Source organism: Typopeltis vanoorti, chromosome 5, assembly GCF_054136105.1.
Source record: "Typopeltis vanoorti isolate ZY-2024b chromosome 5, IOZ_Tvanoo_1.0, whole genome shotgun sequence".
NCBI lineage: Eukaryota > Metazoa > Arthropoda > Arachnida > Uropygi > Thelyphonidae > Typopeltis > Typopeltis vanoorti.
Genome location: NC_143553.1, coordinates 83,877,867 through 83,902,880, shown reverse-complemented (window position 1 = coordinate 83,902,880; position 25,014 = coordinate 83,877,867). Strand labels below are relative to the sequence as shown.

Below are 25,014 nucleotides of genomic sequence, written 5' to 3'. Positions count from 1 at the left end.
CCAAGAATTCCTTCGTGCGGCCTAGCGCGATGATGTGCAAACGCCACATCCACTGAGCTACACAGGCTCATTTTTTAAACTTTAGTTCAAATAAATTTTAACTTTAATTAAAATTCATTTTAATTTTGTTAGCGATTCGGGTCGGTGAGAAGGCTATAATCCCTGTATCATTATATTCAACGATTAAAGTGAAGTGGCTTTATCAAAATTTGCTTTAACTTTTGAGAATTTTTTGAATATACGGGTTTTTAACGATTATCCTGCCTAGCCAAACCCAACACCACCGGTGCGTTATACATTTAGCGAACCAACGTGTGGCTGTTCCGTCAAAATTTATTTAAGAAATTTCAAATAATTAAAATTTTTATTATCGTAAATGAACCACACTCTCCCGGAGTTACCAGGCCGCTTAGATAGAAATTGCATACGGGCGCCAAAAACCCTAGCGCCGGCTCTGCCTATGTCCATCACTAATCAAAGCAGCCACCGATGAAGAGGCTGACAAACAAGTGCTGCCATCTCTTGGTACATAACCCTAAGAAGATATGTTACTGTCTGAAATAATGTGGGTACTACGGTCGATTTTCTTGAGTTTACGGGATTAAAAAACCCGAGTTTCCGGGAGGAAAAACCCGCTTGCCCGTGCCAGTGATCGACTATCTCGGAAATCGGTAGAAGAAAGGTTTAGAAAAAGTCCCTCCAGTCGGCAACTAGACTTGAGTCCGACTTCAAACGACCAAGCGCAGAGGACGCCAGCGCCAATTCCACTGAGCTACACAGGCTTCTGACAATGTCCTGGAAAATCTCTCTGTGTGCTGCTTACAGTTGGATCCTATGCTGATGATTTTTAATGACTCTGAAAACTTGTTGTTTAGGGAATTGTTCTCACAAAATTAAAATTACTCATCAGCAGTGGCATAGCTAGAGCTTTTGCCGCCCGGGGATGGTCCCTGTGTATGCTGTTCCTCTCAATATACACCAAAAATACTACAAAACGACATATAGGGAAATAAATTAAAACACTGTGTTTATTTTTGAAGTAAAATAAACTTTAATTCCAACATTCTAATATGTTATTTTTCTTGCTTTTCTGTTACAAAAATCGTCGATGGCATTGTCGAAATGTGTTTCGTAGTAATGTAGGTAATTCCTAATCAATTTTAATTTAGAAAAACTCCTCTCACAACTGGCAACACTTACAGCAATTGTAAGGAAAATTAGCAGTAGTATTACAATATTTGGAACTGAGTTTTCGAGACTGTATTTTAGAATAAACTCCAAAAGTTCAAAAAGGTTCTAAGTGCTGCCCCTCCACCCCCCCCTCGATATGCCACTGCTCATCAGGAATGAAATTTAGTTCTTTAGTGACTTTCTGCATTCTTTCTGGTAAAACCTATCAGTCATTTTTCCCAGCTACGAGAACAGACTATTTGGGCGATAGTTTTGGGAGAATTTGTTCAGCTTTTCTTGGATTTGGAATTATATCAACTACTTCGTGCTGGGAAGGAGTGATATCTTAATATTGCGTTAATAACAGGAGTGTTGTGCATCAAATGCCAGCATTATTATGCGCATGGCGTTTGATGATTTTGTTAGAAATCTTATATAGCTATGGTGCTTTGCTATTCTTACGTTAGACGACGATTTCATGTACCTCAGCGGGAGATTTCGTTTAGATGGGGCTTTTGTTGCATACCTTTTAGCGTTCAACGCACGCGGATCTGTACTTTACTGATGAAGTCTTGATTTTTGGTGTAGTTTGGACTATACTCTTTCTCTATGCTATTCGCAAAAGTTTCAAATACGCATTATAACAATCCTGTGTCAGAGATATGTGACTCTCATTAGAGGTTCGACACACACACACACACACACGAGCACACACACACACACACACACACACACACACACACACACACACACACACACACACACACACACACACACACACACACACACACACACACACACACACACACACACACACACACACACACACACACACACACACACACACACACACACACACACACACACACACACACACACACACACACACACACACACACAAAACGAGACTGCTGACCCTATACTTTTGGGAACGAATAGTGGAAGGGGAGAGACAAAGAGATGGTCATAGACTATGTTCTAACCTGTCACAGTGAAACAAGGCTCAATTCCATCACTTTACTCAGTACGAGTGGAGTGTGTTCAAATACAGATGTTTTCCTATCTTCAGTTGGAAAATGTTGGAATGCAAGGGTGAACAGCGAGTTAACATCAAGTTTCTTATGAAACTGAAGAAATTCGCGAGGGTGAAGAGTGCATGTCTCATGCACTCGTTTTTCAATGGCACAAACGATTTTCGGAAGGCAGAGAAAGCTTGAAAGATGATGATCGTTAAGGCTCCCCCCCCCCACACACACACAGCAGTCACCGATGACAATATTAAAAAAGTGTGAGATGTGATTCGAAAAAACAGAAGGTTGGGTGAGCTGAGAAAGTTCATTTGAAAAAGGAAATGTTCAGCGCATTTTAACGGAAGAATTTAAATGAAAAAGGGTTGTGCAAAAATGATAACAAAAATGTTGTCAGATGAACAAAAAAAGAACGTAGTGAGAAACCGTGTTTGGACTTTTTGCAACGCATTAAGAATGAACCAGGTTTGTGGAATTCGGTAATTACTTGTGAGGAAACTTGGATATTTACGTACGATCTGGAAACCAAGCGACAACCAATGCAGCGGATGTCAGCAATATCTCTAAGACCAAAAAAGTACTCATGAGTCGTTCGAAGTTCAAGGCCATGTTGATTGTTTTCTTTGATATCCAGGGTATTGTAATGATATTGTAATGACATAAAGGATTTCCAGTGACCAGACGGTAAATCATCAGTATTATCTTGAAGACTTGACGAATGCGTGAGAAGGAAACGACCACAACTGTGAAAAAAAGGGTTGGATTTTGCCTGAAGACAACGAGCCAACTCCACTTTTTCTGTGAAGCAGTTTTTAGCTAAACACAACATCACTGTTCTTGAACACCAATCTTATTTGCCAGACCTGGCTCTCTGCGATTTCTACTTCTTCCCAAAGATCTAGTCGGTGCTCAAAGGAACCAATTTTTTGTCAGTAGAAAATGCGAAAGCAAAGACGACGGAGATCCTTAATAGCCTTTCAAAAATGACTTGCAGAATCGCCTTGAACCTTGCAGCATCGTATGTGTGTCAATTCAGAAGGGAACTATTTTTGAAATAGATCGTAGTTGATTTTCTCATTTTGTTAAATAAAAAAGAGATACAGGCACAGCCTTGCTTTTTCTGTCAGACCTCGTAAGTAAACTCTCGGTCGAGGCTTAATGGTAATTATTGAATAAGAGCCTATAAGGCTTCGTAACTGCGATTATTATTATTATTATTATTATTATTATTATTATTATTATTATTATTATTATTATTATTATTATTATTAGCCCTTCAGGGAGTCAACGACTCATCAAGGACATACATCACCCATACTAGCTGTCATGCTTTCTCTTAAATTCACTCACTACTTCATCAAGCAAACTGTTCCACTCACTCACTGTTCTATGAGAGAAAATTCTTCCACATATTCCCTTCTTAACTGCACACAAACTTAAATTCCCAGTATGAATTATTCAAAGTAGATTTTATAAATTATAAATCCATCCTTCTTTCATAGTCGAACATATAAGAATTTAGATAATGTCTAAAATTAGGTTTCTGCATAGTCTCTGATAAGGACAACCCCTCCAAAACTTTGTCTGGCCCGTGAAAAGCTCAAATAAAAGGCGAATATATGGGCTCCTAGGTGGAGCTCAACTATCGAGGAGTGCAAGTTAAGGCAAATCTGATGCCTTGGTTTTTATTTTCATGTGCTCTCTAGTCTATTTTCGAAAGTTTTTAAGTTTCAATATTGACAACTGGTTGGCTGAGTGGTTAGCGTATTTGCTGCGGGTTCGAATCCCGCCGTGGGCATGGATGTGTATGATTGTCTGTGAAAATACTAATGGTGGTCAGTAGATGGCGTTAGTGTAGATGATGTGGTTCACTGTAGTTGGTGGAGACAGAGAGTTGTAGAGTAAGTGCCCTCCTTCGATGAGTCTTTGGACTCTTTGGAGGTGTCACGTAATAATAATAATAATATAGTCGGATTTAGAATATCCCATATTTCTATTTAGGTGGTATGCTATAATTTTTGCATCGCAGCATTACATAAAACCTGTGATATTTAAACTTTCCTCTTATACTTTGTGGATTTACACAAAATATGTATTCTGCAGACAGCTGCATTATTTCTAGAAAAGTGAAATTTATGTCTCGATTTCTATTCTTCAGAAGATTTCGCTCCTTTTAAAAGTGTTTGCTGTTACAATTTTTTTTGTCCTTTAGTTATGCTTTTCAGACACTAGAGGGCATAGCCTTTATTGGAGTTAAATGCGCTGAAGCAAAAGTGATTGTGGAGAAAAATGTTTGCTCTTGTATTCTTCCGCTAACAATTAAAAATATACCTATTGGACAAACGTATAACTAAATATTTGTGTAAAAAGTTTGCATTTTGTGACTGTTTAGAATTGGATGGTTGATTTTTTTAAAAAGTTTCCTGTTGCTTTCTTTAAAGTTGAACGGAAGTATAATATTGTCGTGTAAAGCTTTGGATCTGTCTTGGATGTTTAACGTTGTGATGTCGTGAGGCTACGAGATTTGGGATTGTTGTTTGGTGTAATGTTTGTATAGATGTGTGCGTGGCTTTCAGTCGCCAAAAAAATTTTTTTTTTCCGTGTGGTGTATAATGCTTCCAAGTTGAGTTTGTGGTAATTTAAGTGAAGATGACCTCAGCGGAGTTTGAATTTACACCTCCACCCGAGGCTCCTGTGTTTGAACCAACATCTGAAGAATTTAAAGATCCTCTTGGATTCATAGCAAAGATAAGGCCAATAGCGGAACAGACTGGAATTTGCAAAATAAAGCCTCCAGCGGTTAGTAAACTTTCAGTATACGTTTAACTTTTACTTCATGTTTATTAACAATTGGTAAATTATCGGTTGTGATATTGGAATAAGTGAAAGCCGTCACTTGGTGTAGTGAATTCCGTTGTTTTGTTTCAAAATATGAGTACTGTATAAAGAGTTATTCTGAGCAAGTCTCTAGATTTATTCTGACGCGTGGAGTTAGCGTTAAAGTGACAGTAAAATAACAGCAATCTTTTTGTGAAAAGATTACTGTTCATCCTTCGTCAGAAAACTACCTATGAGCGGAAGATGATCAAAAACGGTTGAGGAGGCCATTATTATTGTTTTCTCAGCCCTTTTCGTTATTTATGGCGTCTATTTTGCCAGACATACGATGCTTTAATTAAATGGTGTTTTTTTACATAGTATGAACATATTTTATAGCAGTTAGGAATGCTGAGGAATTGAAATAAGTAAATAAAACATCGCGGTGCCCTTTGTCAACTTAAAATAAGAACATTCTAAAATTTGGTGCATCTAGTAATGCGTTTCGCTGATAGAACACAATGAAGTGGATTACGAACGAATGTTCAATGTTTAGAGTGCATGATTTCCATTTATTTGAAGAAGTAGAACTATGGTTAAACAAAACCTGTTTTGTTTTAAACAATAAGGAGCTACTGATCCCCCCCCCATTTTATTATTAATAAATATTTAAAATTGACTATCACATTTCGGTTATGGATACATCTAGTTTCACCTAATTTGTCGATAACTGAAAGTTTCTCCAGAAGTTCCATGTGGTTTGTTCTTAGTAGCTTGATTTTAAAACGTTCTTATTATGATGTTGATGACCTATGTCTCATTATGCTACAGTCCTCTACCAGAGCAGTTTTCTATTACTGACTGTTTGTAGGGAGAGGCTTCCTTCTTAGGCTTATGCATACGTGAGATTGAAGAAAGACAATATGGCTGCCGTTTAACTCGAATTCACCAAATATATATATATATATAAACAAAAAAGCTAATGTAGGTACTATAAAGAATATATGTATAACGTATTTATGAATACATTTTACTGTTTGAAAAAAATAAGACTAGTAAACGCACAACTTCTTAAATATGCTTCAGAATTCGACTTTTTTTTTTTTCATGGTTTATGGTTTCTTCTCCTTTAAAGAGCCATTTGATTATTATTATTATTTTTTTTAAATTCGCCAAAATAGTTTATTAAAAGAATGGGCCCACTACATCCACAAGTATCAATCATTAAGATAGTATAAACATTTAATATAATAAGAGGGAGAGCATATATATATATATATATATATATATATATGGTTTCTTTATATATATATATTAATGAATTTTAATTTTCCATTTTAAGATATTAAATTATTTGAATATCAGAAATTTTCATGGCATGTTTAAGTTGTAATTATATTCAACTTATGAAATATAATTAATTTACTCTTGCAATGAATTCTTTTCTTTTCTCTTTTTTTTTTTTTTTTTTCTCCTCTCCTGTAGTGGGATGAATTTTAACACTTACATGGATAGTATGCTTTTCAAAACTTATACAGTGAAACTACAATGTTAAAGAACCCTTTTTTCCCCACAAATAAAATGCTGCTTCTCTATTATAAGCACACAACCCCAATGTTCATTACTGTGAATAGTGATATTCTTCATCATTGAAATAATGTTATATATGTTTACTATGTTAACATTTGCCACTAGCCATCCTGTTTGGAGTGGAGTTTAAGCTGGAGGTTGCACTTCCCTTCCTGACATAGCTGACTGTATGTCAGTCGTGTGTATCTGCTTGCTGGAGTTAAGCACTTGAATCATCCCAACTCTCATCACACCTTCAAGGCAATGCATTCCATGCTCCTACCACACTCCATGCAAAAACTTAATTTTTACCTCTTTTACTTCTACTTCCTTCCGCAGCGTACAATAAGGACTGCTTGTCCTTGTTTCCTTTCTTTCTACCAGGTGTGAAAGATCTCCCAGTGTTAATTCGATAACCCATCAATATGTTTAATCATATCCTTCCCTTTGCTTTCTATCCACCAAACTCTGTAGTTTGCTGTCCTCATAACCAACATTGTAAACATTGTACAGTCTTAATATCATTTTTGTCATTCACCTCGGCACTCTTGTTCAAATCCTAATAACAGAAATTAGATTTGGTGTGATCAAAGCTTTATACATTGAGACCACCACCATATTTTTTGCTTTTGGTTAACATCCTCTATCAGTTCCCTGAAATGTCTTCACAACCTTTGCACTTTTCCTTCTGAAATCTGTGGATTCCAAATTTCAAAACCTTACATTTAGTTGTATTAAAATATCCCCTATTTGTGCTCACCTTTCCAGCTTATTTAAATTCTTTTGAAGCATCAAAAAATCACCACTATTACTAATAACCCTCCCAAGCTTCACATCATCTGCAAGCAAATAAATATTTCCCTATAGTACCTTAACAATATCATTGACATAAAGATTGAATTGTCCCAGTACCAGTCTGGGAACTCCCTTTGTAACCTTTCTACTCCCTCATGTACAATTCTGATAACGTTCAGAAAGCCAGTTACCAATCCAATCCATTGATCTGATATCCAAACCCATATATTGCAACTTGAAAACCAACTTTCATGCGCCAATCTGTCAAGTACTTTAGCACAAAAAAAAAAAATAGTATGCAACGCCCTCATTTACTGCTATGGTTACTCTGTTGTAAAAGATAACCAGATTTGCTAAAACAATAGTGTTTATTAGCAAATCCATGCCTATAGTTCGCCCACCGTTTGTAGGTCCCTGCTTCGCGTCTTTTCAAGAATAGTCGATTCATGCTGAAGGGGAGAAAGAAATGAAGGACGTCCGAATTGGTCGCCAACACGCGAAATCACGTGCTTTATAGGTAAAATTTTCCAACTGTTATACAAGCAACATAGGTAACTACAATAATCATAAAAGAGGAGTTACTTTTCCGACTGGTAATAATAAACAACTCATCCCACTATACGGACTGATTACCCTATTATCGGAATGGATTCTCCTTTTTCTGAGATGCGCAGAAGTGTCGAGGTACCTCAAATCGGTGGTCGAACTATACCTGCATGAATAATATTTTCTTCGTCTGTCCAATTCTGTGTACAAATTTTACCAATCCCCTTAAAATCTTAACTACAGAAGAAATACAAACTAGCCTATAGTTTTGATACCTCCAAGTGAGGTATCACCTTTATACAATGGCACTATCTTACCCTTCTATACTCTCTAGGAACTTATTCCATTGGAGACTTTCATTAATCAGCTAGGGTAATAACATGGTCAGTTTCATAGCATGTTCTCTTAAAACACTTGGCAAAATCCTCCTACCTTCCACTGATATTTAGTGTACTCAGTATTTGGAATACATCCTTTTCATTCACTTCTAACACTTCACCACCCCTTTCCCCCTCCAGAAATGAAGCCTGCTGCACCAGGATGTAACACTAATAAAGTGACAATTGAATAGCTGAACTATAAGGGGGACCAGAAAGTAATCAATTTTTTGAACTACATTTTTAATATAAATTTTATTAAAGAACAAATTAACATTATTCAATTCTATATTTGCCATCGTTAATTATAACCTTATTCCAAACGACCTACTAAGCTTAGAATTCCTTTTTTGAAAAAAGTTTTTTCTTTGGAGGCAAAAAATGATATCAAACTCCTTTGGACATCATCTTGCAAATGGAAGGTTTTATTTCTTATGCTGTGTTCTAAGGACCTGAATAAGTGATAGTCACTAGGGGCAACATCCGGCGAATATGGAGGATGTGGTAGAAGTTCCCATCCTAACTGCCTAATTTTTTCTCAAGTCATTCTTGCAGAATGTAGTTTTGCATTATCTTGCTGCGAAATTACCCCTTTTCTATTGACAAGCGCAGGACGTTTGATTAACAATGCTTGATGTAGTTGCTCTAATTGTTCACAGTAGGTGGCTGCTGTGATAGTCTTACCTTGTTCCATGAGTTTGTAATGAATAATTCCATGAATATCCCACCAAACGCACAACAGAACCTTTTGTGGATGAAGTCCATCTTTAGGTGTTGGAATTGGAATTTGATTTGGAGAAAGCCACTGTTTTTTGTGTTTGTTATTCTTATACAGCATCCATTTTTTTGTCACCAGTTAAGACTCGTTCCAAAAGGGGGTCATTTTGTTGTCTGGTCAACAATGAACTGCAAATCACCCATCTCTGTGCTTTGTTTTCTGACAGTTCATGTGGTACCCATACACCCTTTTTAAGAACCTTGCCACTCTTATGTAGGTGCTCTTGGACAGTTGACCATGATGAATTAAGTTTCTCTGCTAATTCTTGTATGGTTTGTTTTGGATCTGATTCAACGAGAGTCTTGAGAGCATCGTCATCTAGAGTAAGAGGTCTTCCAGATTGAGGACAATCAGAGAGAGAGATCAAAATTTTTTTCTGCAAATCTCCTAAACCATTGCTGACGTTTGTTAACCTTCAATACTCCTCCATAAGTTGAGCAAATGATTTTGGTAGCCTCGGTAGCATTCTTTCCTTGGTGAAACATAAACAGCATACAATGACGTAAATGGTGCTCTTCAACTTTAAAGTCCGCCATATTAAAAAAATAATCTAAAATAAAAAAAAAACAGATTTTTTAAATAGAAAAGTAATGCTAATATTTAAATAAAAATGAAATTTAATCATTTATGTGTTATTTAAGAAAAAACAAAAAAACGGCTAAAAATGACCTATTAAAAATAGTTCATTACTTTCCTGTTCCCTTTATATATCATCTGCATTGGCCTAAGTCCCATCTCCATCCAGAATCACTTTTCCTCATATTTGTTACATAGCAAAACAACTCTTTGGAATTCTCTTTTGATTGCTGCACTAGTTCTGTTTTCATATTTTAATGTTTCTCTCATTACTATATTAGTCACCTTAATGTGACTAGTATAGTAATGAGAGCATTACTATACTAGTCACGCTAATATAGTAATTACTATACTACACTCACACTGTTCCTAGTGTGAGCATTATGTTCATTGTCCAACTGTTCTTCATCTCTCTTTATCTTCCATAATCTCTTTCATCTCCAATTCCTGTTTAATTTTTCTGGTCATCCATTTGGTTTTAAAACACTTGTTTCTTCATTGAAGATATACAATCTGCTATTGCTGTCAATTTTTTTTTTTTCTTCTCATGAGCTACTGACTTATCCTCCTCCAAATTCTTTTATTTACTGAATTACTGCAAGCTGGTTTCTGAGTCTATGATAGTTGCCTGCCTCATAGTTCCACATAAATACTTCTGCCTTGATACTTGTAACATACTGTTCATCCTCCGAGTTATTGATCGTGCTTGCCCTATTCTTCAAAGAATAACACATTTCCAATTTGTTGCTTAGTAGTAAATAATTATTGATATCTTGCTTTTGTTTTTCCCCACTTTTCTGATAACTGACTGGCTAACAGACCCTTCATCACTGAATTCTCAGTGATCCTATTCTCCCACTCATATGGTCCCCATGGTTATTAAAGACTATAGTAGTAATGAGTAGTAATATTGATAGAAGTTTTTTCACTTGGCTATGCTACCAATTATATATTTGGTTTAATCCTATTATCCAAGTGTAAGCAAACAAAGTTTGCACCTGAAATATTTTCAGATCTTGGGGGAAACTCGTGGCAAAGGTGGTATAAGTTCTCATCACTATCCCATAATGCAAAGCATATATCCTTGCAGACATGTATATCTATGCATTAAGGAAAGGGTCACTACCCAGACCGGTTTCGACCTTTATTGAGGTCTCATCAGTGGGAGCAAGACCCAGAGGTGGTTTCAACTCATCTCTAATCCAGAGAATTTTAATAATAAGGTGTGACACCTTTTGGCAACTAGCATATGGAAATATGACTTCTCCATTACTTCCACCTTAGTATCACCACCTCTGGGTCTGGCTCCCACTGATGAGACCTCAATAAAGGTCGATACCGGTCTGGGTAGTGACCTTTCCCTTAATACATAGCATTATACATGTCCACAAGGATATGTGCTTTTCATTATGGGATACTAAGGCAAGTGATGAGAACTTATACCACCTTTGCCATGAGTTGCCTCAGTCCTGAAAATATTTCAGGTGTAAACGTTGTTTGTTTACACTTAGATAATAGATCAAATATATAATGAGCAATAATATTCCCCCCCCCCCTTTGTTTAGCAACATTAACAAGGATCTCACTCTTAAGTCAAGATGAGGTTAGAGTATGCAGCTAAATATTTTTAATTCCCACCATAGACATTTATTATCTTTTTAAATTTTGTATGTTAATGTAATGTATTTTCCTTACTATTGACTCAAATTTCTGAGGTGACTGGTATTGGAAAGATATACTTTTTCTCTTTCAGCCAGTTGTAGTGATTATCATTTGATTCCTTGCACATTTTTTTAAACAAACAAAACCATTATCTTAATTCATCTCACTGGATCCATTTTTAATGAAACGGATACCATTTGTCACAAAATCACCTTCTCTTCTTCATAAAGGTCTCACAACTTGACAGATCCATAATTGTGCATGGTACTTGATCAATCACCAAAACTCCAAACACCAAATCCAATTTCCTTTACTGTAGCTATTTGATTATTTGCTATCACATCCAGGCATAATGTTAATAAAATTTATTTTACGCTTGATTTTTGCAGCTGCAATAAGTACCAATAAATCCTCTTATTTTATTTTTTAAATAATCATAATTTTAAATAATTATTATTATTATTATTACACTCCTTTCATGAACAACACATTCTGGTAATGCATTCCATTCAGTGATAGTTATCTATGTAAAAATTCTACTCCTCACACCCCTCTTCACCACACTTTTACATAACTTCCAGGAATGACTTATGGTTTTTCCCCCTCTCACTTTCTACTCTTTTTATAATCTCATCTGGATTAATCCGATAAAATCTTCTTACTAACTGAAATGTCTCTATCATATCACCTCTTTTCCTCCTATCCCTTAATCTCTGCAATCATTCATATTTTTTTAACCTCTCTCTCTCTCTCTCTCCATAGCCAGCAGTCCAAAGTCCTGATATTGTGTTAGGCACTCATATCTGGATCCTCTCCAGTGTTTCCACATCACACTGAAAACCAGGTGACTAGATATTAGCCAGTAGTTCAAGTATGGTCTGACCAGTGCTTTATACAGTGGCATACTGCCTTATCCCTTATGTTAAGAATACTTCTTATCATAGCAGCATTACGATGTACATCCTTTGCAACACTAACAGTATGCCCTCTAAACTTCAGTCTGTCAATATTCATCCCCAAATCTCTACTCTCATCCACTTCCTGCAGTACAGCAACCATCAATATAGCACACAGCCTTATATTTCTACACTTCAAAATGCACACTAACTGATACTGGGTACCTTCCTTTTTTTGAGACACTGCTCCATTACACACAACTTGCTGGTATCATTCAAAGAGCTAATCTCCAATCTATCTAATCAATATACTATTTATTCTCCATCCTCTGCAGCTTGTACACCAACTTGTCATGTGGTAATCTATCAGACGGTTTTGCAAAGTCCAAGAATATCACTATATATGATTCTCCCTTATCTAACACCCGCTACCTATCATAAAATGCAAGTAACTTGCTAAAACAAGACGTACCCTTCATACATCCATACTGACCATCATAAAGAATGCTATGTTCATCAACCCAATCCTGTATTCTGTTCCTAACTAATCTCTCTAACACCTTGACCACAACTGCAGTTATATAGACTGGTCTATAATTGGAAACTTCTGTCCTAGAACCATGCTTGTGGAGTGGTACTATTTTGCCTTCTTTCCACTCCTTGGAGCCTTACCCTACAGATACTTTAATTAAATAACCAGGTCAAGAGCATAGCCAACTGTCGTGCACGTCCCTTAAGAATACATGATGTGTCATCCATTCCCATAGCTTTATTAACATCTAACCCAACCAATACCTGATATACCTGATTCTTTCACTTCCAATTCTCCTAATACTTGCCTCTCTCCTGTATGTTGCACTGCATCAGTTTACACTTTACGTATGCTTTATCAGCATATATCATATGGAAATAAATTGATGACATCTGTTTCCATTTATAACAGCAGAGTAACAGCCTCAAAGGATATATGGAATTACCGAAGGAGCAACTGTTATTCTGCTGACATGACTGTCCACCAGTGTCAGCCTGTTATAATTGTTCTTTCTCTTTAGCCATATAGTAGAAAAATTCCCTTGAGTTAACATTGGTCTGACCAGCCAGTCTTCTCTCATACTGCACCTTTTCTTTCTTTCTTTACTATGCTTATCACCTTTCTATCTTGCACTTTATACTCTTAATGGATCAGATCACCTCTAACTGTCTTGTATCTCCTCCATACATTTTTCGAGCACAGCTTCCCTGATTTCACTGCTCATCCATTTCACTCCTCCTCTTTTTACTCGCTTAACCCATGGTATGTAGTTATTCACTGCTTTTTTCAGATACTGCCTTGCAAGTTTCCATGTATTGTAATCTTTTTTACTCAACTCATCTACCCAACGTGCTGTTGCTAACTACAGAGCTTCCTATAATCACCCACTTTATACTTCCACACAATCCATTTTTGGCAGTAGTCTTTTCTTGTTTCATCAATTCCCAAACAAGTACCTCACGATCACTCTCACCGACTGGCAGCAGTGCTAGCACTTCATTAACAACTGCATCTTGTGAAGTTATCACCAAATCCAAAACATTAAAGCTCTAGTTGCTTCAGTTACATGCTGCTTAAGATATTTATCTCTCAGAAATTCAACAAACTCACTCTCCTTGTTCCTATATACTATCTTCTCCTTCCATTTTATGCTCTTGTATTAAAGTCTTTCATCAGGATCACATTCTTTTTACATGTCCAACTAATTTGCCTAAATATTTTACAATCGGTATTCTCTGCATTTCTTGGCCTATAACAGCATCCTTTCAGATATACTAACCTGTTTATTTCAACTTCACACTACACAGGTTCAAAATCTGTGCATGCACTATCAATTTTCGCACTTTGTGGACACAGTTCCTCTGCAATCATTAACAGCCCCCCCCCCCCATTTCACATTTCTATCCTTCCAGAAAATTATATATCCTTCTATTTTATTCCCAAGATCACATCCTCTTCAGAAAACCAAGTTCCACCTATTTCAATTATCTTTGGGCATGCTGACTCAATCGATGCAACAAACTCAGCTCTCTTGTTTCTGAATACTCCTTACATTTGTGTATAAACAATTCCTGTGTCTGAGGCCATTCTATCAGCACAACAACATTCTGTATGCGAGCTGCTATACCATACCTCTCTCTTCTTTCTGACCAGTTCTGTTTATTTGATCCTGATTCATATTTCCATTCTTATCTGTTTCATCTTTGCTTCTATGCATTTCATTACTTTGTGCTGCTGCAACCACATCTGCAATCTCATATCCATCTTCCTCCTGTTGTACATTCCAATTAGTTGTGTTATCGTGTAGATTCTGATCATTTACTGCATTAATTCCTCCAACCGGCCATGACGTCTATAGACGTTGAGATAAATCTGGATATGAAGCTCTAAAACCCATTAAATAACATGGATAAGAAGTGCAATTTGGTGTCACTATTTCATCTACATTGGCCGGTAGGGAGGTTAACTTCTTGACTCTATGCCTTCCCATGAAACAATAGCCTTTCTAAATGCCCAACTCGAAACCCATTCAAATGCAATCTATCAACTTTAAATAATTCATGCTAGTATCAGTACCACAAAAATCCTTTCCTTTCCCAGAGAATTAAATGATATTGCATCTCATGTATTGAATCTTTCACTGCCCACTATTTGCAGTTTTTCTGATGCAGCCTATAATTTGAGCCTATAATGATGCAGCCTATGATTTTGCCCTTATTTGGAAAGACCTGGGTTCAGATTTCGTCTAGGACATATAAACCTTTATGTGGTTTGTCAACTGAAGGTAAATGAATTGGTCTTGTATGCAAGTAGCAGAGCTTTACATCCTACAAAAACAAACTAGTCAGAGAATATATGCAGTTTCTGTCCACTGAGATTTCTACCACTTTTACATCCAGATGGTACTGTGGTTACTTCACCTTTGGAAGAGAAGAGCGATGACAACTTACTGGTCACTCTCCTCTCTTCCAATTTCTGCATTGATGACCTGGGCAACGTTCCCTCCACTTTATCAAGAATGGCTCCCTTCACGTTATCCATAGTCTTCCAACAAAAAGAAATCCCACGAAATCTTTAATAACTTGAACACAAACAAGGCATCTGGTCCTGATAGCATCCCACCTATTGTGTTAAAAAAAACTGTGCCCCAGAACTAACACCTATCCTATATCACCTTTTCAATCTGTTCTATTCAGCTGGCATCTATCCTACAACATGGAAACAGGTCCACATCCAACCCATCCCAAAGAAAGGTGATAAAAGTCAACCAACAAACTACCATTCAATTGCTCTCACTTCTGTTCTCTCTAAAACTATGGAGAAGGTCATAAACAATCAACTCTTGAACCACCTGGAGTCATACCAACTAATCAGTGACCAGCAGTATGGATTCCGCCACTAGCGATCAATGGTTGACTTTGCTTTCACTACCCACCTCTGGGCTCAAGCCATGGAGAAATTTGAGGGAACTTATGTAGTTGTCCTCAAAAGTTCAAAGGCATTTGATCGAGTTTGGCACAGGAACCTACTTAACAAACTGTCATCCTATGTTCTGCCTTCCTCACTCTGCAACTGGATTGCCAACTTTCTCACTTGTCACTTACTATATGTCATGGTAGATGGTTTACTTTCCTCAGATTTCCCCATCAATGCAGAAGTACCCTAGGGTTTTGTTCTAAATGACCTGCTCTCACAGACTTCCAATCCTATCTATAGTTTTGCTGATGACAGTGCACTCTGTTCCTCCTATTCATTCGACAAACCTTGTAGTGCTCAAGTATTAGAATCCTCAAGATCTACCACAACCAGTTACTTGAACTCAGATCCGCTGGCTATATCTCAGTGGGGCATGGACAACCTTGTAAACTTCAATGCCACCAAAACTCAGTTCTGTCTGATTTCTTTGCAAGAAAGAGCTTGCATCCTTTCTCCTGACTTACATATAGTAATACTGCGATATCCAAACACTATTTCTGATATTTTAACTATAGCCTCTGCGGCTGCCAAAAAACTTGATGTATATTTTCACACAAGTTTCTGCTTCACAGCTTCTGACTTTATACAGAGCCATAGAATATTTCTTATATTTGAGGTGGTGCACCAAAATCATCTTTAAGATTGCTTGATTCTATCCAGAAGAGGGCAACTGGCTAATTAATGATCTCTCTCTCTTTCACACACACCCACACACACTTCAATCCCTCTCTCACAGATGTTCAGTTTGTACCTTGTGCCTCTTCTTCACATGGTTTCATGGACAGTGCTCTGCTGAATTGACCACTATTATTCTTCCACTCTCTTCCAAAATCATTAAAAGAGTTATTGCTAACAACACCCTTCTCATCTAGCCAACTTCACTGCCTTCTCTTTCATTCCATCTACTTCTATCCTTTGGAACAGTCTACTCCACTCTGCCTTCCCTAAAGATTACAACCTTTAGCTGTTCAAGCAAAATGTGAGCAGATTCCTCTTGCCCACACACACACACACGGCACTTTTCCTGTGTGGATCAGATATAAAAAAAAGTTGCCAGACTTAATATACTGGCTTCATAACTTTGATTGCTTCAGCTGTCCAATCAGTCCAACCCCCACGAAAGAAAAAAAAATGCTTATTCTGATGCATTTTGTTATTTTGCAGTTTTGCCTATTATTTGAACTTGAAATCCCTTCTTTCATCTTATCATTCCCTCTCCCAGAGCCAAAATATTCAGCTGTTGTGTAACTTTTTTGTAGGATGTTTATTTGCTTAGTTACCAAGTAAATTATACTAGACAGCAGTATAACTAATTATTTATACCTTTCACCAGAAATTTACTCAAGCAACATTCTTATATTCTACTTTTCTACTTAACCTATATTTCTCAACTCTTCTTCCTTTCCAGGCTTGTAGGCCAAGTGGCCTGTTCCAGACTCAGTTCCATCTTTTTAAGGGTCTTCCTCTGCATTGGGTACCTTCTGGGTGGTAATTTAAAATTTGTTTAGATATTCTGCTTCTATTCATTTTTCTCTATAGCAAATAACTTTCATTTTGATTTAGGGAGTTTGTAATTCCAAGTTTATTTCTGATTTCGCTGCTTTTCATTTTATCCATCTGTTGTGTGCATGAATGTTTTCTGACTTTCATTAGGTGGTAAATAAATTGTCAGGTGTTGAGACCATGACTGCTTATTGGAGGTCTGAATTGCCTTGAAAAAGTTCTGATCTCTTTTCAGAGATCCTCGTTTCAGATTATCTGCCGGCCTGGTTGGCCGAATGGTTAGCGTACCTGCTCTCCAGCCAAAAGACTGTGGGTTCAAATCCACAGACAATCACAAACATCCATGGGCATGGATGTTTGTGATTGTCTGTGGAAATACTAGTAATGGTGATTGGTGGAGATGTGAAGGTAGTTGCAGTTGGTGGATTGGTGGTGATAGAGAGTTGTAGAATAGGTGCCCTCCCTTGATGGGTTTTTGGACTCCCTGGAGGTGTAATGTAATAATAATAACAAAAGTATGAACCCATTTATTAGAATATGTTATTCTCAAACTGTTCACCATTTGATTCTTTCTCCAAAAGCTAACTCCATATCTGACTTTCATGCCCCCCCCCCCCCCCCCCCCCCGAGTATTCACAATTTTTCTCTTTGTTCCTTAATTTATGAAATCCAGTGCATTTCACCTTCATTTCCACTCTTTAGAAACCTTTCCTACTGCAAGATTTATTTTCATTAAATAACTAAATTAAATGCTTTGAATGGTGATGTGTCACCATTCCCACAACCATCTAACCCAATCAACACCTAATACATGCACCATTCTTTTACCCTGATTGTCATAACATTTGCCTCCCTTCTACCCATTGCTCAGCATTCTTAACACCAATGTGATACATACCAGTAAAGGGCTCATTAAATAACTCCATTACATCTTTTTGCAGAAAATTTAAAAAAGTGCATTTGGCCACATAATTTAAAAATGCATTTTAAATATGGCCACACCTACATTAACATACAAATCAGAAACAGACTGAAGAAAGATTTTAGTAAAATTTAAACTGCAGAAATGAAATCCCTAACGTTTCTTCCTGATTATATTTTTTATATTATCCTTCATAAAAAAAGAGCCTGAAAGAGCAAAGAAAATTGAATAATTTTAAAATCTAAAGGGCATGCTATTAATCTGTAAAAGATTAGTATTTAAATTATATTAGATATGGGTAAAAAACAAAAAAAAATTAAAAGTATTATTTCGAAGAGTTGAAGATTGCATATAGTTTAAGATTATGGTTAAGGTAAGTCCATGGACCAGTGTATGTCTTAATTTTATGTTCCAGCTTATCTGATTTGCTACATAAGTTTCCTACCCATTCTGTATATTACAACTCAACCTTCATGTTGAAAAGATTTCGTAAAATAGAAATGTGAGAAGAAATGGCAATGTATGGGGTTCTGGAGTTAGTTTTTGGAGAAAGAATCAAATGGTGAACAGTTTGAGAATATTTTCTCAAAATTATTCAGTCGATATTTTCTATGGAGAAATCGCACATGCTTATGTGTGAGTTTTGTGATACTTATCTGTCATTCACATTTTAATCAACTGTCTTTGTTTTGTCAATGTTCAGGGTCACCATTTTAATCAATATTTATAAAATGTCTTAGTCCTATACATGCTTAGACATTGTAATTGGAATGGGGGAAAAAAAGGACTAAAGTCCAACCAAAGATGTTGTTGGTGAGAATTTATTATTATGTGACACTTCCAGGGAGTCCAAGGGCTCATCGCGAGAGGGCAGTCTACTTTACTTCATTAAATACATCTCCCCTCTCCACTACTACTTCATTCTTCTGCTATGACGCTACTATCATCAGTGCCATCTACCACCCATCATCACCAAGAACAGTGTTTTTTTTTGTCTATAAATTGCATGCGTTCTGAAGGCCAATTTGTCTCTACACAGGATGAAAAACCCAAGTTTCCAGGAGAAAAAACCCTGCTACTTCTGTATGTGATTGGCTAACTCACTTTTAACTAAGGCAGACTTTGAATTAGTCTGAAGTTTTTCTAAATTGATGTAGTCATGATTGTTGAGATTAGGTTGTCTTTCTGATTAAGTTTTTTTTTTTATATCAGCCAAAATAGGCTAACTTGTATGCATTTGGCAGTTAGATAAACTTCTGAGTCTGTGTATTGATTGGCATTTTATACTTCTAGGTGTGATAAAAGATGAAATTCGTCCTTAGATGGATAAGGGTTGCTACTGAATCAGGATTTAAAAGTGGTGTGATGATATTATATTTAAGAGAATTTTGTTAATTCTTGTGTGTTATGAGAGGAAAGGATAATATTTTAGAGGATTACAACCATTGGCTGGAAATGTATTACATATGATAGTTCCTTGCTGTATAATTGGAGTGAATAGACATAACCTCTCTGTTAATGTTTTAACAGAGTTGTCTATTATTTTCTCCAGTAAGTGGAAAGATATGTTACCAAGTTCCATTATCAGCAGATACAATCAATTCATAGTTTTATTTGGTTTCATATTGCATTTTTCAGTTAACAGGGGGAGGGGGGAAAAAACTGATTCCCAACATTTCTTACATGTTTTGATGAAATATGATATGTAAAAATATTTTGAAATTTGATATGCCAAAAAGTAATCACTTAGTTTCAATCTGATCATTTTTCAGGACAGAATTTTGCAAACTGATAATTTTGTCTTCACTAGATGGAATTAAATGCTATTTAATATTCAAGTCAAGTGTTCTTAGTTCTCATTTGAATTGGATCATTTTGATGGCAAAATTAGGTAAAGCTATTTTAAATGTCAAGAATTGAATGGATATGGGGAGGACATAAACTTTGTTATTTGCCCTGGATAAGTGCCAGTTTAATTTAATAGGTATGACACAAAGAAGACAAAAACAGGCAAGATATAAGCAACCAATACAAAATCTTATATTCAGACAATAACAATCGGAAAAAAGGAGTAGCTATAGTATTCAACACTAAATATGAGGATAATCTTATTGAATGGCAGACAGTATCAAGTAGTGAACAGGGTAGATATCAGAATGGAGAACTGTACAATGAGACTTATTTGTGCCTATGGTCCCACTGAAGGTTCTACTAATGAAGAAGGTAGGAGAAATTAGAGATAACAAAAAAAAAAAAAAAAAAGAGAGAGAAGAAAAAAGGAAAAGCTTGTCTTTGTTGGAGGTCTAAACAGCAGAGTAGGAAATCATTACCGGACATATAAATGTTTTGGCAAAAGAAGTGTTCTCTGCCAGGTAGGCAGGAAAACGACCCAGAGGAAGACCAAGATATAGGTGGATTGATACGGTACAAAGTGCCTTAGACGATAGAAATATAAGATCTGATAATGTTGGAGTCTTGACAAGTAACAGACTGATTTGGAGGAAAATTGTAGATAGGAAGTTAGTAATGATATCAATTTTGCATGTAATACTATCATATCCTGTACACCCCTTGAGGGTACATGGCAGGAAGATGATGATGATGAGAAATGTTTTGGGAAAATTTGGGGGAATCAGCAAAGCTAATAATAAAGGTAAATACCTGCTGCATTTCTGTTCAGGACATGGCCTAGTTATTACTAATACCATGTTCCAACATAAAAATGTGCACAAATTCATATAGAGAGAAGATGCAAGAAATAAGAAGTCTCGTTGATCATGTTATTGTGGACAGTAATGTTTTCCCACTGGTTCAGGACACAAGAGTACACAGAGGATTTGAAATTGGATGTGATCACCATTTAGTTTTTTCCATGCATTCTGTGGAGTTCAAAACAGTTGAGTTGCCCTTGATGTTTTTTTAAGGTCTTTAATTCTACTTTTATGATATTATTTTGTGGTGGTTTTGCTTCCGAACGGACAGAGGCTGTTTGAATGCAAATTCTTTTCAAGCAAAACTGCCTAAAAATAATATCACAGAAGTAGAATTAAGTCCGTAAAAAAAAACATTTAAAAGGACAAAAACCTCATAATACTGAAAGCTGACAAAGGCAACACAACAGCTGTTTTAAACTACACAAATGCATGGAAAAGATGAAATCACTCTTAGAAAACACAAACTCCTATGGAAAGTTAGAATGAGATCCCATAGGATATTTCCATAATAAAACTAGTAATTTAATTTTAAAAAAATGCTGAATTGATTTGAAAAAAAAAAAAAGTTTGGAATCTATACATCCTCTTGTACCTGGAATATATATAGATTCCCTAAACTGCATAAACAAAACTTGCCATTGAGACTAATTGTTAATGCAAAATTCTCTCCAACTTCTTTATTATCGAAACATCTGGCAAACATCATTTTTTGTTAAGAACACAATGCACTTCATAGAAAATGTCAAAGGCATCACATTGGTTCCTGCTGATATAATTTCAAGTCTGGGCATAGTAAATTACTTTGCAAATGTTCCAAGAATAAAAACAATACAAATACTTAAGGAAATGTTCCCATCAGACACAATGGACTTTTTTAAACATTGCATTAATAGCACTTTTGTTTAAAATTGAAAAAAAAAATTTTTTTTTTTGAATAGAAAGAAGATTACCTATGGGTTCTCTGCTATGTTAGCTTGCCTATTCATGGAGCGGTTTGATAAAAAAATAGCCCTCCAGTATCAAGGAACACAAGCAAACATTTAGCAGAGATACGGCAACAATATTTTTATCATCTAGCTCGGTCCTGCTGCTCATTTAGATTTCGTTATCTTCCTGAACAATATTCATCCTCAAATCAAATTCAGAGTTTAATTAGAAAGAAATAGGTCTTTACCATTTTTGGATATGTTAGTTGAAATATCAGAGCAAAACACATTCAACTTGTGAGTCTGCAGAAAACCAACTAACACTGGTTGTTATCTACACACAACTTCTTATCACCCAGCACAAAAAATAGGCATCATCCATTCCTTACACGATAGATCCTACAGTATTTCCACAAATATAGAAAACCAAGAGCTACAGTATCTTAATTTTGTCCTTCCAAAAAATGGCTGCAGCAGAACACTAGTCAAAAAAATTCCTGTCTCGACAACAAACCGAACAAATAAAACAAGAATATAAAGGAGCAGTGATTCTCTCATATATATATTATTATTATTATTATTATTATTATTCGTGACACCTCCAAGTAGTCCGAAGACTCATCGCAGGAGGACACCTATTGTACAACTCTCGGTCTCTACCAATCGTCTACATCAGCGGCATCTACCGCCCACCACAGCTAGTAATTTTTGTCTGTAAATTGCGTGTGTTCTGAAGGGCCGATCTGTCTGTATGCGGGATGAAAAACCCTGCTACCTCCGTATGAGATTGGCTAACTCAACTTCAATTGAAAAAGTCCATATAAAGATTCCTCCCATCATGACAAGAATCGAACTTAAGCCTTTTCCACTCAAATGCCGCAATGTACCGTCGTTCTTCCAATTGCGGTATGGAGGCGCTAGTATTTTTTGCCTGTAATTTGCGTGTGTTCTAAAGGGCCAATTTGTCTGTATGCGGGATGAAAAATCCTGCTACTTCCGTATGATATCGGCTAACTCACCTTCGATTGAAAAAGTCCACATAAAGATTCCTCCCGTCATGACGAGAATCGAACTTAAGCCTTTTCCAATCGAATGGCGCAACGTACCGTTGTTCTTCCAGTTGCGGTACGGAGGCACTTATATATATTTCCCATTTTCGTCCTATCTAACTTTTGGAGACTGAGTGGGCAGTTCAATCTCTACCGGTAGCCAGTCAGTGATAGTTGGCCCAAGACTATCACTAATTATACATGGCATTATTGAAGAGAGGGACTGACAAGTGTTGCCATCTCGTGCTCCCTAATCCTAACATTGTTTACTGTCTGAAAATAGTGTGGGTTCTATGGTTGATTTTCTTGATTATGGGATGAAAACCCTGAGTTTCCCATAAAAATAAATAAGTAAATAAATAAAAAAAATTACAAAAAAAAAAAAAACACTTGTCCATGCCAGAGATCGACTAACTTGGAAAAAAGCTTAGCAAAAGTTTCTCTAGTTGGCGACTACAATTGAACTCGCAACGTTCTCTTCAGGTGATTTAGCGTGTGGAAGACACTTGCCATCTCCCCTGAGCAACACAAGCACCTATAAAACTGGTAAAATAAAATAAAACTAGTTAAAAATATAATTTCCCTTTAATGTCTTTGGAAGGTGGCTTAATATTGGAAAATAGTGATTATAATATTCTGGAGGCTCTTGAAAAAGCTTAGAAATGGAGGAAGGAGTACTGTGAAAGGAATCGGAGATAAAGATGACATGAAAACTGAAAATAAAGATATTCTAGATGTCTGGAGTAATTATTGCTTTGAAAGATTGAGTGTGATAATTATAGGTATTTCCTACTGATTGTTCCTGGTAAGATTTGTGCAAGTATACTTGAGAAACAGCTAAGAGAAGGGAAGCTTGGTGAAAAACAAGCTGCATTCAGGCCAAACAGAGGTTATGATCAGATTTTCACTTTTAAGACAATTAGGCAATGATTTGAAGAACTGGTATCGATGACACAACAAACTGCTGGCATGTATACCAGTAGAGAGTTACACATTATTATAAGAAGACTTTCTGAAGAAACCATGCAAAAGAATATCCTAGTGAAGGATCTCAATGAAAAATTTCTAGTGTCAACAGAAGAACAATTGGAAAGGTGGAGACAACATTTTAGTCAAATCTTAAACAATAGCAATGATAGAATACAAACAGAAATTTAAAAAAAAGAAAAAAAGAGTAGAATGAATTAAATGATGAAAGAGATGAATTTAAAAATTGATACCAGCCCACCATCTAAATTGGAGATTAAAAAAAAAAAAAACGCTGTTAAAGAAATGAAAAATGGGAAAGCAGTAGGACATGATGATATCACAGCAGAGGTTCTAAAATCTGACACGACAACAATCACAGATATGCTTTACTCACTATTCCAAGATATCTGGGTAAAAGAGACATTCCCTAGGGATTGGAATACAGGAATAATAGTAAAAATACCAAAGAAAGGAGATTTAGGAAACTGTAATAATTGGAGGGGCATCAAGGGCGAATTCTCCATGCTTTCTGTGCAAGCTCATTAATTGAGAAATATTTATTTGTTAATAAATGCATTCCATTTAGGCTTTTATTTTTGTAGACAGAAGAAGTCTTAAGCTTGCGCGGCAATAATTGAGCTTTGCGTTGTGTATCGAAGGCCGATGCTTGCTCGTCTAGTCAAAGCTACCTTGACTTGCTCGGTTGTAGGAGCTTCCAGGTCCTTACTTCAGCACTGTGGTTTCATGCACGTGCATAGCCATTTCCACTCCCTTCATGTCGTCTTAAATACAAGGCCATACGCAGTCAAAGTAGCTCTAGCCAGTGAACTTCAGCCAGCCTTTACAAGTGTGTATGTTGCTTGGGAAAATTAAGTTACAACCAACTTTTTATGACAATGTTATTGACCAGTTCATAAAGAATTTAAATACTACTTGTATTCAAGTAGCTAAATTGAAAAAGATAGAATATCATTTGTAAAATAAATGTTAAATAAATATATAGTTTTAAATGGTCAGTAATTCATTATTCCGCTAATCAGACTTCAATCACACCTCTCGCTCCCTGAATGATGACAAGAGAAATTCATAGAAATTAGAGATGATAAAGGTGACATGAAAACTGGAGAAAAAGATATCTTTGAAGTATGGAGTAATTACTTCGAAAAATTGCTGAATAAAACAAGCAGTGATAGCACTGTGGTTAAAAAA

At 36.3% G+C, this 25,014-nt stretch overlaps 1 protein-coding gene across 2 annotated transcripts in view; it reads left to right on the top strand.

Moving 5' to 3' along the window:
* The first annotated feature begins 4,488 nt into the window (after positions 1 to 4,488).
* Kdm5 (Lysine demethylase 5) overlaps positions 4,489 to 25,014 on the top strand; it is a 561,081-nt gene continuing 540,555 nt past the window's right edge. For both annotated transcript variants that reach the window (XM_090393222.1, XM_090393221.1), the window contains exon 1: positions 4,489 to 4,997. In XM_090393222.1, the coding sequence (XP_090249348.1) occupies positions 4,848 to 4,997 (150 nt within the window). In that variant the 5' untranslated portion in view covers positions 4,489 to 4,847. The remainder of the gene's footprint in view (positions 4,998 to 25,014) is intronic.